The sequence below is a fragment of the Myripristis murdjan genome, chromosome 1, assembly GCF_902150065.1.
Source record: "Myripristis murdjan chromosome 1, fMyrMur1.1, whole genome shotgun sequence".
NCBI classification, from domain to species: domain Eukaryota; kingdom Metazoa; phylum Chordata; class Actinopteri; order Holocentriformes; family Holocentridae; genus Myripristis; species Myripristis murdjan.
In genome coordinates, this window is record NC_043980.1 from 24,708,379 (window position 1) to 24,722,824 (window position 14,446).

General features: G+C 43.5%; 1 protein-coding gene across 4 annotated transcripts in view; it reads left to right on the forward strand.

Annotated features, from left to right (window-relative positions):
* bnc2 (basonuclin zinc finger protein 2) overlaps nt 1-14,446 on the forward strand; it is a 167,071-nt gene that overhangs the window by 49,512 nt on the left and 103,113 nt on the right. For 3 of the 4 annotated variants that reach the window (XM_030062153.1, XM_030062127.1, XM_030062144.1), the window contains exon 2: nt 10,390-10,755. In XM_030062153.1, the coding sequence (XP_029918013.1) occupies nt 10,390-10,755 (366 nt within the window). Of the gene's footprint in view, nt 1-9,213; nt 9,323-10,389; nt 10,756-14,446 lie in introns of those variants that run through there. The other variant, XM_030062135.1, reaches the window with a different exon arrangement.

A 14,446-nucleotide genomic window follows, 5' to 3' on the forward strand; every position in this document is an offset into this window, starting at 1 on the left:
GCACTCACGGCTGGGTTTCTGGCCTGTGTGCATGCCAGATGTAGACAGGAGAACTCTCCCTCTCTCCCTCTCTCTCTCATCACTGTTCTCAGACTAATAGGTTCTTGTTCTGCATGGAACCGGTTCTAAGGGGGGAGCGGGAACTCAAAGCCTGCATGCCAAACCTGTGGCTATGGCTGTAATAATCAAATAATGTAACTTGGCCACGTGTAAGAATGTGTGTTAATACACGAGAGCTTTCAACAAAGTCTTCCTGTGCCAGTGGCCTCCTATATACTTTAATATGACTTGATGTTCACTTAACCCCCCACTCCCTCCCCCACCCCTTGTAATTGAAACCCGATGGCGGAATAATAATCGTTTCTTCATATTTTTTCTCTCTCTTTGCATCCGCTAAGCTGATTTCTGCCCGGGCTTTGGGATAGTATTCAATTACAGGGGCTTGATGTCGGGGAGGGCAACAATGGGCATTACGCTCACAACCTCTCCACACCAGGAGGAATGACTTCTTCATGCAGTGATCATTTGATTGGCTCAGGCATCGTGTAGAATAACCTGTAAGAACATATTATTTTCCAGCTTTACACCTTTTCATATGTACAGGAAAAAAACGTCAGAATAAAACATTCAGTGGACGATGAGTGAGGAGTGAGACGTCACCCCCCTTTTTTTTTTTTTTGAGGTAATAGTTGCAATCGAACTGCTCTTGCCTCAGGACTGAAGTCCCAGGCTGAAACTTTGTTGCTTGTTTGGTAAGTGGTTTCACTACCACAGGATGATTTGCGAGACATTTATTTGGAAGTTTTTTTTGGCCGGCGAGAGTCACTGGTGTTTGTGTGTTTGTCGTGTTGTTAGCGGTTATGTTCCTTGTCATGTGTATGCCATAAATAAAGACTCCCCTGGCTAATGTAACCCACATGTTTCATGTTCCCACCTCCTTCCTAGCTCAGCATTTGTTTTAGAGGAGAATTCAGATGGTACGCAGCTCTTTTGGACTGCGTTTCTGCTTTCGTGAGGTCATTGAATTTCTTTGATATCAAAAGCAGTCGTGGACTTCCCTGTTACTCAGAAAGGCTAACCAGTGTGATGTGTGATTCCCATTACTTCACTAGCTCACCACTGAGCAGACGCACAGCAGGTTACTGATGATCTCTCTCAAACACATGCACACAATACCCTGCTGCACAAACACTCCACTCTCACACACGCGCGCGCGCGCACACACACACACTGAGACTCAGACGCACTTCCACAAAAAGCAATAGACTGATAAATCCCAGCTTGATGGGATTTTGTGTCTGTCTTTTCTCTATCACTGCAGTGTATTTGATTTGATTGGATTTGACTGTAATTGTTTATTTAAAACAAGATCAGAATTTTATTGGTCCTGTATTGCCTGCCAGTGTTTTATCCCTTTACAACAAAGCAGAAATCCTCAGACAAACATCTGTGGAGGTCAAGATGAGAACCTCTGAAATTCCAGCTCCAGTCTCTTTTCTCTTGGCCTCGCTAAGATGAGAAAGAGAGTGTGAAAGGGAGTGGAAAGCTAAAAGAGGTAAAGACACATTAGTCAGGTCAGAAGAGATAAATCTAGCCCCAGAGAGAGAGAGAGAGAGAGAGGGTGGGGGGGGTGGGGGGGTCAGAATAAGGAGAGACAGAGAGATGCAGAATAAGTGAAAAGAAGAGGAGAGAGAAGCGGAGAGGAGGGAAGATGCCGCAGCAATGGACTTTGTCAAACTCTCACTGTTGGGTTGGGTGAGGATCGGCTGGGGGTTGGGGGTGGGGGCTGAACAGAGGGGAGGGCGCTGGCAGGGTTGCCACGCTAGCGTTCCGGATGGGCAGGCGGTCTCCTCTCCAGGGGTGAGGGGGGACGGAGGGAACGTGGGGCTGTCAGGGAGCCTGGCAGGTAGAGACACAACGCCCTGTGACTGGGGGAGATCACGGGTCAGTGAGAGAGGACAGGAGAGAGGGAACCAGGGAGCGAGGGGATGGAGGCAGCAGCGGGGTGAGGTGGAGACCTGTCTGATGAGGTGAGAAGGAGAAGGGGGGAGGGAGGGAGGAGACGGCGAGAGAATTAGACATGAGGGAAGGAAATGAGGGTGGAGGAGGAGGAGAAAAAGAGCAAGAGATGATTAGAGGAGAATTATCCAAGTGTGAGTGGGGATAGCTGGAGAACAAGAGGAGGAAAGGGAGGAAAAGAGCGATGGGCCCACAGTGCCTCAACACACTTTTGCGAAATGCCCACAAACCAACCCAGTCATTAGACAATTGATGGAACTCACCCTCTGCTTCTTCTTCTTCTCCTCCGTATCTCCTCCTCCTGCCCTATTCCGCCTTTTTGTCTTTTTATTTTTCTTCTTCTTCAAATAAAATAGAAAAACTTTACTGTCCTTTACTGAAAATTTGTCACACTCAAATAGACACTCAAAACACACAGAGACCGACATCATGGGTCACCACTGAATCAAAAATTCAGAGGTGCAAATAAATTTCATAAACACTAAATACACAAGAAACCCAATTATCAGGTATAACATCAAATCAGTGACCAACCACAGAAGTCACAATCCTTTGTAGTAATTAGGGAAGCTAGTCGCATTTGATACAAAGGACTTTCTGTATACTTTTTTGTGTGTCTCTTGGCACCCGAAAGCATCTAACTGACGGGTGCTGTTCAAAATGTGAGGATGAGAATTTTTCTTCTCCTTTTTCCTCTTCTTCTTTTTCTTCTTCTGGAGTCTATCCCCCAACACTAAACCATAGATGTCCCGTTTAGGTGAGACCTTACTAAAATAATTGTTGAAGGGGAACACGTGTGTGTGTGTGGGGGGAGTGGAGGTGGAAGACCGGGAGGCCCACGGGCTGCTACAGGATTAGCAATAATTCTGTCAGTGGAGCAGTGGTCTGACTGTAGCTGCTCAGCTCAGGGCCCAGAGGTAATGGTGCATATGTGAGTGTGTGTATGTGTGTGTGCATGCATGTGCATTGCTCCACACGTGCATCTGTGCTTTCATCAGTCCAAACTGATGTAGTTTTGACTCCTCAGTGTACTCTTTCTGCAAGTCACTCTTTGTCATGAGACGAGTCTTCCCTCATTGGAAACACAAAGAGCAGAGTGCATGTGGAGGACTTCATACATAACTTATTTGACTGGGTCATGAAATGCCAAATGGGATAACAGGTTTGTGTCCTAAGCTATTAACCTTTTCCTCTTCCATATTACCACTAATACAGTTGAAGATCATAAATAACTTATAAAGCCTGACAAAGACACTCCATTGCATTTTCCACTCATTTTTTTCCCCCCACAAAGGTACACTTATCAGTAGAGGTCAGATTGCATGATCAGTGACACAGACAATCATGTGGCTCCCTCTCATCTCTCTCAGACCTTTTGGTGCCCTCATCTGTCTCTCCCTGTGTCTTCTTCCCCCCTCTCCCTCTCCCTCGATCACAAATGGAAGGCTGTTCCTGTCTGTGTCATATGATGTCTTGTGGCCCTGTAGTGGTAGCAAAACAGTGACAGTTCTATCCCTGTGCCATCTGATCGACACGCCGCTCCGTGTCACATGGACACACACAAGTCTTCCTCTGTGTGCGTGTGTATGTGTGTACGTGTGTCTGTGTGTGTGTGCGTGTGTGCATGTACTTGTATGATCATAAATCAGATGTTGCTCCTGCTCATATCTCCTTTATACAGGGTGCACGATTTAATGCATTCCTTGGGTAGTGGCTCTCAACTAGTTTTAAACCGTCTTTGTTATTGTTTTGTTTATTTATTGTTTTATTTTTAATAGTTGGCCCTGGAACATAAAAGTGTGTGTTCCCCAGAAAAAAGTCTCAGAGGCATACATATGAAAAACAAATTTTTGATTTTAAACAACTGCAGGATTTATTCTAAACGCTCCTTTTAAATGACAAATTGAACTGAATGAATGTTTTCTCTCCTGCCTTCGCTGGATGCTAGAAACATACACCTCAGCATAGGGACACTCACCAGCCTTTTTCTTGCAGCCTTAATCATTTGTTTCTGCTGCGGATAATCACCACCACTGCACAAATTATGTTGTTCCGCTTTCCTCTCTTTCCCCTCTGTCTCTGGCCCTCCATTTGCCATATTTTTGTGTGCGAAAGGGCAATTTTAGTTGGGTTTTGCTCAGTTGTGATTTCATTCAGGGGAAAATTACAAAAAAAAAAAAAGAAAAAAAAAGAAAAAAGAAAAAAGTAACAAGCAGCGGACAAGCATCATAATTATGACTTTTGTAGGACCTCTGCATCTATTTCTTCTCACTGTTGTTTACTAGAACAGGTTTTCTCACTTTGCACAGAAAATGAAGAGAGAGGTACTTAGCCTCTCAAGACTTAAGAGCCTAGGGGGGAATTGGTTCTGTTGAGACTGTTCTAACAACTCAGTGCTGTCGCACCCAATTTCTGGACAATTTCACCCATTAGTTGTCAAAGTTTGGGAAACAAACAGGCAGTGCTGAGAGGGGCTTGATGGGTATATTAAAGTGGGCTGGTGATGGAGGGTACCTTCTGAAAATGACTTGTAGTTAAGGTATGGTGAAATGACAAAAGTGCAGTAAGATGTCAGGAAGTCTCACTCTTACTATGTCTACTTCTTTCAGTCTCTTTGCTTGGCATACTCTGGATGTTATTCTATAAATTCTGTTTTATTAAAATACTGTTGCAAATTAATGCACCTGATGGATGATTGTAAAATATATTTATATTTGTAATGCCAACTTGCGTTTCTTGTTGAAATAACATTTTTACGTTACACAAAAAATACCATTGTAGCTCTAATTATATAAATTATATATATATATTTTATAACACATTACTATATATTATATTATATTATTTGCTCATTTATTTGTTAGAAATAAGGACAATACAAATAGACATTGCATTAAAAACATGGAACAGATGCATTGCATAAGGTTTCTAGCCTAGATAAATTGCAATCTTGGTCCCTGGCTTGGCTCATGAGTTTAAAAGTTAAATATTACATCATTACACCGTGGCCTAATAACAACATTTAAAAAATAACATTGTCGTTAAAAATATGCTGCATTTTACAAAAGATGACAGTAAATAGTTATTAAATATCACTTGTATGTGTAGTTATTAAATATCACTCATACGTAGGGGGTTTATTTGTGTGCTTGCGTGTGTGTGTGTGTGTGTGTGTGTGTGTGTGTGTGTGTGTGTGTGTGTGTTTGTGTGAATGGATATGCATGTCCATCCATGAATCTTGTGTAAATGCATGAATGCGGATAAGTGTGTGTCCAGCTAATTAGAGAACCCTGTTACAGTTTAATTGTTTTACACTTTTATTTAAAACAAATGTTGAAATCTGATCAAAATGATGATTCAGTGATTCTTGTTGCACCCCTAGTGGTGAGTCCAGTGTCAGTCTGTTTTGTTACTAACTGGCTGAGTATTCTGTGGGGAAGATTGACACATGTAAAAAGAAATTTTACAAAAGAAAAAAAAAAAAAAAAAGGCAATTTAAAAAATTGTCCAAACTGAGTGAATTATGTATTAATTTTTCAGAATATGCAGTGATACTCTTCTGCAGTGAATTGCTTTCTTTTTCTACTTAATATGGTATTATATAAGTAAGTTCACCAATGTGCTTGACAGTAATAAGTTTGAGAAGGTGTTGTTTGGTACTACAGTACTACAAAGGATGTAATTATAGCTGTGATATGGAGATATCGGAGTCATTTGTGATGGTACCCTGCTCCTCCCCCAGCCTGAGACATCATCTGGGGAGGGTCATAGGTCAAGGCCTGAGGATGGGTGATGACCTTTTCTGCTGGTCATCAGGGGACGCTGGCACCGGCGTAGAGCCAACATGATCAAATTTGATGACATTCATTCAAGGCTCTGCATATGTAATGACAGAGCTATCATACGGAGGAAGGGAAGGAAGAAAGGAAAGAAGGACAGGAAAGGAAAGGAAAGCAAAGAGACAGCAAGGTTTTGTTTTAATTATCACTCTGGAAGTGTAACTTTTATTCTGTAACTCTTGAAGCATGATAATCCCTTTCTGACTGCTTGCACTATAGGATTGAAGCCCAGATTGAACATGCAAGTCACTGGGGAGCGGGATACTATGGCAGAGCTTTAACCTCATGCACACACTCCTATTGATCCACATAAGCCTCAGTGACTGTTGCTACAGAGCGGGCTGCACTTTGTCATACAGGGCTCCCCCTGTCACCACTAAGTGGCGGCTAAGAGAGAGTAAAACACATTTGTACACGTGCGCTCACACACACACACCCATGCCCCCTTATAAAGTCAGCATCTACCAAGCTAATACATTGCCACCATCCCTTGCCTTTCCTCCTGCCTCGTGCCCCCTCCCTCTCTATTGCTCTCCCTCTTTCTCTCCCTCACTTTTCCTCTAATGAGTTGCAACACTGATAACGAGCCTGATGATCTTCCATTGATTTGGCTATCACTTGCTTGTCTGGTAATTGATCCGTAGCTGAGCCTCTAGTTAATTATATGGGCTTCGACATGGACCCCTGCCCCGGAGGGAATTCTCAAGTCCTGCACAATAATAGTTTTAATAAAGGAGTCTAAAGATCTCTGCATCCTTTCTCAAGCCCTTTTCCGCTTTCCACTGTTTTCATCTTTCTCTTTCCATTTTCCCCCAGCTTCTGCCCATCTCTATATCCCTGTATCTTCTTTATTTCTTCCTCTGCTTTTTCGTTTCCTCTGTCATCATGGCCATTACCATCACAAGAGGCAAAGGGGAAGGAAGGGAAAAAAAGAGAGCGAGACAGAGAGAGAGAGAGAGAGAGATGTGTGTGTGGGGTGGGGTGGTGGTGGTGGTGGTGGTGGGGAGTGAGCAATATTGGCAGAGTCCACTCCTTCCTCCCACAAATAACAGCCATTAACCAGCCAGGTCAGAAGCTGAGCCACCAGCTTGACTTGAAACACTGAGTGCCACTCGAAAAACCCACAGACTAGCACATTTACAGAACACGGGGAGGGAGGGAACGAAAGAGAGAGAGAGAAAAGGGTGGGCTGCAAAGCAGAAAGGAACCTTGGCTGCTGAATTGTCACTTAATATAATTAGTCTAACCCTCATGCCTTACCTATTCAATGACTTGTTAAGAGTGGAGTGAGTGGCACATAGATAGAAGGTGACACATTACTCCTTTTATGACAATGCTGCCCGTAGCTTTTGGCAAGGCGCAGACCACTACACATTTATGCTCAAAGATAAATGGGGGAAGGAATTGAGGAGAGAAAAGAAAGAAAGAAAGAAAGAAAGAAAGAAAGAAAGAAGAGAGAGGAAACAAGGGCTTGAAATGTAGAGGGAAGAAAATTATGAGAGATAAAGACCAGGGAGAAAGAGGACAGAGACAGGGCAGCAGAAAGAGTGGAGATGTAAATCCGGCATGAGACAAAAGATGCAGTTGCACAGTTGGTAATTTCAACTCCCTTAAGTTGTAGAATGTGGCATTTCTTTTTTACCCCCAACCACCCACTCCCACCATACACTTTTCTCCTCCTGCTAGAAATCCCCTGTATATGACGGTAACGACTGGTGTGATAATCTCAGCAAAGGTTAGCAGTATACTGCCATTAGCCCTGTACAGAGGCTTTTAACAGACAAGCAAGCGGCTGTCTACAGCAATTTACCACAAAATTTGAGGTGGCTTTATATATCAGAAGCCATTTAATGTAGCCAAAGAGAAAAGTTGTCTCTCTCTCTCTCTCTCCCTCTCTCTCTCTCTCTCTGTCTCTTTCTCTTTCACTCCTCGGCTGTGGAAAGATCACAGTGACATCTCGCTCACTGTGGACCGAGGCACCTGGTCTGTCATTTTTTTCTAATGATGGCGGGATGAAAAGAAGTGGTGAAGAATAGGAGATGGGAGATGTAAAACGGAGAAAAAAGGTCTTCATTGTTTTTATACGTGTCCTACGTTGTGTACAGGGAAGCATAGATCTTCCCTTCTTTTCTTTTTTTTTTGGTTTTATGCCCCCGTGTCTCTTTTCCTCTGTCTCTGTCTCTCTTTCTCCCTCCCTCCCTCATTTTATTCCCTTACCTTTGCTGCTGTGGGGACCAATTTGGCTAAAATGGAACCTCTTCCTCATTTTTTTCTTAATTAAAATCTGAGATCCTCCACGGGGGGGTTTCCTGTGTGTGTGTGTGTGTGTATGTGTGTGTGTGTGTGCGCCCGTGTGGGCGTATATGCATGCTAGTGGCAGATTGCCTGCGTTCCATTAGTCTTTCATTAGAGAGGGTGAAAATCAAACAAAGGCACCAGATTTTGTAGGAGTGTAACTATTCTATTGATATTTTTTTTTTTATTGGTAATACCCTACGAGTTGAAAATAGAACAATTTTTCAGCAATAATCACAACAGATGCACAGCCACTCTGCATAATTCTTGATTTTAGAATTGCTTTTCAAACAAAGAAACAAATGCTGGGTAACACAATGTGTAACACTGATGCTTTTTCTTCAAGCTCTGTTGTTTTAAAATAAAAGGTAAAAACTTAACTCATCCGCTAAGCACTGTCTGTGTGTGTGTGTGTGTGTGTGTGTGTGTGTGTGTGTGTGTGTGGTGGGATTGTCCCATAGGGGAACTAAGTTGCTCTGAGATGTGCCGGCCGCTTGCAGTGCAAATGGTAATAAGGCAGGGGGACAAGCACTCCCCCCTCTCCTGTTCTGCAATGGCGCTTGCCCCCCCTCCCCTTCCCCCTTGTAGCAGAGGAGGGGTGTGTATATGTGTATCTGTGTGTGTGAGTGTGTGTGTGTGTGTGTGTCGGAGGGAGCGTGCAGCGCGATGTCATTGAGCATCTCAGAGTGGAGCGGCGCAGTTGACTCAGTTGAGCCTGCGCTGGCCCGGCACACACGCTCACACACTCTCTCTCTCTCTCTCACATACAGACGCACACACACACACTGATCTGCGCTCTCTTACTCTTTCTCTCTCCCTCTCACATGTTTTCTCTCCCACACACACATACGTACACACACACACACACGCTCACACACGCTCAGGCACTCTGTTCCATAGCGGCTGCAGCGGAGCACGGAGGAGTTACAGAGAGAGAGAGAGAGAGAGAGAGAGAGAGAGAGGCAAAGAGAGAAAGAGAGAGAGGGAGAGAGGACAAGCAGCACGGCCGACGAGAGAGAGGGACACAATTAGAGAGAGAGAGGGAGAGAGAGAGAGAGAGACAGAGAAAGAGAGAGAGAGAGAGGAGCAGGAGGCAGGGAGGGCTGGATAGCTGGTGGCTCACTCCCACACCTCATCTTCACTTTGTTGGGACAGACACAGAATTGATGGTAAGAGAGATTCATGCATGTTATTGCTTTTTGGGAAGCTTTTTATGTGACATTCTGTCTTTATCAGAATTAAGATTTTTTTTTTTTTATTCCATGCACATTAATGATTTTATATGTTTGACACATTTTTTAAGGAAAATTGCATTTATGACTTTTCACCTTTATTTGCATGTTTGCTATTACTGGGTTTCTAGTGCAGCATGTATTTTGCTGGTTTTACATTGTTTTATGTCTGTGTTAAGAAGAATTATTTGACACATATTACATACTGACTTTTTTTTTTTTTGGTTTGTTTTTAGTTTTATCTGAGCTTTTTGTTTGTGTATCTGTGTGTTCTGTGCTGAGTGTGCTGACAGCACTTCCCATTTTCCGTAACTTTTTTCAAAACCTGTAATATTATAATTTACCAAAGAGTGAATGTCCGCATGCGTGCATGTAGGTGAACGTGTATGTTAGAGTGTTTGTGTGATTGTTTGCTGAGGACAGTCCATACACAAAATGACTGACAGATGGATTAAAGCGAAAAACCGAGGCCACTGACAAAAACATACACCCCTCCTTCCCAATAATTCCCATACTCCCCTTTTTTCTCCATTCTGCCTCACCTTCTCATCAACTCCCACCTCACCTCCATCCTTCTCCTCCTCCCTCTTCACCTCCAGCGCTCCGCTCATCTTGCCCTGTCCAAGACGAGGCCCCCGAGGAAATTCACCGCAAGCCCTCTCTCTCGGAGAATTAACTCCACACACACTCACACACTCCTCCGCCACCGGGGCTGCCAAGAAACCTCACACGCGCGCACACACACACACACACACACACACACACACACACACACACACACTCTCTCTCTCTCTCACACACACACTCCCTCAACTCCCTCTTTTCTTATCCTCCTCAAGATGCGGGACCCATGAAAGAAGAAAAAAGCAACTCGACCCCAAAAGAACCCACCTTCGCTGACTTTTTTTTTCTTCTCTCCTCCCTCCCTCTCACCTCCCTCCTCCCCTCCATACCTCCCTCCCTCTCTCTCTCTCTCTCTCCCTCTGTCTCTCTGTCTCCCCTAGTCCAAGGAGGCAGAGTTGGATGTGAGAGACAGCGAGCGCGACAGAGACCCACCAGAGCCCAGCACAGAACCAGAAGCATCCAGGCCACCTCCAGCTAAGAGTAACAGCACAACGGGCACCACCGGCACCACCGGCAGCACCAGCGTTTATACTAGCATCCCCTCCAGTAGCCACAGTAGCAGCAGCAGCAGCAGCAGCAGTAGTGGTCTGGGTGGCATTAGCATTGTTAGCCGCAGCGCTGAGGGAGCAGGCGAAAGCTCCATGCAGTTCAGCACCAGACCGCCTAGTGCTGAGCAGCCGGGCTTCATGGGGACATGGCAGCAGCAGAGCACTGACAGCAACCTCCTCTTCAGAATGTCCCAGCAGGTACGTAAACTCAGCTTCACTCACTCACCGCCCTCCCCTCTTTCTCCCTCTCACTCTGACTCTCTCCTCCTGTCTCTCTTTCCATGTTATCAGTGTAGGTTTATCTTCATTTCCAATGATTTCACTAAAACTCAAGGGCCACAAAATATTTCATTCCACTCTTGGTGTATGTCCAGGTGTTTGCTATGTGTGAGAGAGGGACAGTGTATCAGTTTGTGTGTGTGTGTGTGTGTGTGTGTGTGTATGCGTGTGCGTGTGCATGTGTGTGTGCCTGTGTAGGGGGGGCTTGTGTTGTGTGTGGTAGTTCTAAATTGAGTACTGTTACCTGCATTCATAACTTTTCAATTTCTTGAATACCTGGATTTGATGTTCATGTGCATGTGTTGATTTAGGCCCTTTCTTACTACACAACATGCAGTGGATGTTTTCATCCCTGTGTGTGTGCCAGTCCCCCTTGTAATTTTAGTTAGTCTAAATATTTTTGCTCTCACTATCACAGTTTATATAAATTGACTGCATCATTCTTTTCTCCATAAAAATGATCCAATATATTTTATTTGTTTATAAGAAAACATGATATATATATATATATATATATATATATATATATATATATATATATATATATATATATATATATATATGAGGCAACTCATTTATTTCATCGTTTGATGGATTATGCCTTGTCTCGATTCGTTACGCCCAGTCTTAAGTCTCCGTAATTGGACTATGAGCGGTGTGGAGTTAAAAAGCAAGCGAAAGCAGTGTTTTGGTAACCTCAGTGCCGATAAAGACCCGGGAAGGGGCACCCCTCCGGGACCGGCTAATTGACTTCATGTGGCCGAGGCAGGAAGCGCCTCGCGCGGCTACAGAGCAGCAGAGGAGCCGTGAATGAATACAGACTTGCCTGGAAAAGTAATGATGATAACGGATAGTCTACTCCGGTTTCGAGAAAGTCCACATTTCCTCCCGACATTTCTCGCCCGTTGTCGCGGATGTCACAGTACACTGACTTTATCTCTTACCTCATACCTCGAGTCGCCCCAACTACACCAGAGTTATTTTTAAGGGAGGGGGGACACGGGGGCGTTATTTGGTTTCCTTGGTAATGTCGGATAAATGTCAGGTAAGGAGAGGGAAGAGGAGTCAGGGAGTCAAGTTGCGTGCGTGCGTGACCGTACATGTGTGCGCGTGTGTGAGGGTGAGAGAGAAAGAGAGAAACAGTTAGAAGGGATGGTAGTTAGACTGTAATTAATCATAGCGGGACCTGCAGGCTCCCGGTACCATGCACACGCTGTTACGCACGCAGGCCACAGCAGCCCAGCTCTTGCGCAACAGTCTCACCGCGACTCTGTGGAGTAAATGATGAGAAACTTACTCTGTCACCTTGAACCTTGTTATAGCCCGTATAACTCACTTTTTGGTCCCAGAGATCTAATTCTGAAGGTGAAACTGATGAATTGAGACGATATCCAACTTAATATTCATTTGTTGGAAATGCCATATTTGCTTCCAACCATTCGGATTAAAAATGCAAGATTTGGTTGTTGTTGTTCACCATTTTTGTATTGCCTATAGACTGAACCGATACGTCTGCAAGACCGAAATTAATATCCTTCTGAATTTTTCGCTCTTGTAGTTTTTCTGCACATCTACACTATATTTTTTACATGCCCCCTTCTTGATTTTTCGCTATAGAAACGATCGTGTAAACTATTGACACGGGAATTGGAAGAAAGGGACGCAGGCAGCGCTGCCTCTCGCTCCTCCTCTCTCGGCAGATGAGCAGGTGGATGGGCCTCTGAGCCCAGCATCAGCTGGGACCCTACGTTTGCATCCCCAATCCTTTTTACAAATGCGCACCGTTGTTTCAATATAATCAGCTGTGGGACTTGCTGTTATTTATCCTTCCTCGCACCACTTAGAAGACATCTTCCCATGTTTAGTAGGCATGACATAAATTCTCGGAAGGAAGCCTGTTCCTTGACAGACTCGCCTTATTGGAATCTAACCGATAATGACTTTGTGTTTGCCGAGGCTGGCGCACCCTGGGGTGTTGGGGAAAAACGCGTTATGGGCTTGTGTTTCAAAATCTTCCTCTTTCCTTTAAAGATCGACTAAGTGACATGATGCATGCTTTGTTTTATCGTTGTTAGGGCAAATTATATTTCAATCTGATCGATTGAGACGCAAAGCAGAAGTATGCAGTGCGTTCAGGGCAGCTGCGGCTGTGGTTAGGTACAGGGCATGACCAATAAGCCAAACCATTTGGCAATCCTTTTCAAATTCACTGTAAGGTATACACACAAGACAAGGCTTTAGAGATGAGGAGAAAATGATGCATGAAGGAATTTTCTTACCTCACTTTAAATTACATGCATGTAGTCAACAGCAGGTGTCTGATCATATTGGTGCATACGTGTCAATGATCAATAAAACTGACGCAGATATTTGAATTAACACATAATGAATTAGAAAAACGCTGAGGATATTTAACGCTTAATCATTTTTTATTTTCTCTTCATGATGTTTTCATCCCACAATGAAGCCACGAAAAGCAGCACCTGTTTCTTATTGCGAGAAATAAAGAAAATTACTCGAGATGGCAATTTGAAATCTAATGTGACCTCGGGACATGTTGATTTATTTCTGACTGATTCTTGCGTTTAAAATATTTTTTAACATATTTTAAATTTCGTGTCTTATTATGGAACATTTATGCAATTTTATGAATATATAATTTTCCCTCCATTCAGTTCTCAGTGATTGTAAAACATTGAGAAGCAAAGGCCCTCATTTTTTTTCTTTTCTTTTTTTATTTGTATAGGCTATGCTGACACCATTAAGAGAAAGAAAACAAAGTGAAAAACATTTTGCGCATATTTTATTCCCTTTGGGGAATTAATATGCCATTTTGCAAGATTTACTCGCTGTTATTATTTCCATAGCCTAATATTGACTCCTTTAAACGAAATTTAGAGGCGAACAACCGAAACTTAACTATAATCTAGTCTTTTTGAGTTTCTATAGTTGGCCTTTGCAAGCTCCTCGCAAAATGTTCATGCAAAAGCCTTTTATTTTTCTGAACCGTAACAAGACATTCATAATCTTCATAATCTATGGAACTGTCAACAGGATCATAAAAAGCATGCAATTTAAATGCAATCAATGAAATGGACTAGATAAATACTGCCTATTTTCTCGTCTTCCTTATCTTTAGAAATTGCTTCAAATTCGGCATGTGGCTTTAAAAAAACACTGCAAGAGGGAATAGGTATTTCCTTAATTGTTTAGGTAGGAAAAAACAAACAAACAAACAAACATTAACCAGGGGTTAATTATTTCGCCAGAATTACGGTGTGATAATATTTTGAAGCGTAATTGAGCCGCTGTTGTGCATGCCTGGTTATGAATATCGACCTTGCAAGTTAAAAAGCCCGGAGTTAAGTGATACTACAAGCCTAATTGGTCCATCACGGATAATTCCTCCTCAATACAGCAACCGTGGGCCATGTCATTTTATTTTCTCCTGGTCCTCAAGTCGGGGGGATGTGGGAACAACTCAAGGATTACCAAAGCTCGTAAAATGTGCCTGCACCTCCTAATGCCACTCAGGCTCATCGGAGACTTCGAGTCGCAAAAAAACAAAAAAACAAGAAAGATCATAAATAGCTTCTGTAGGGGCCGGTGG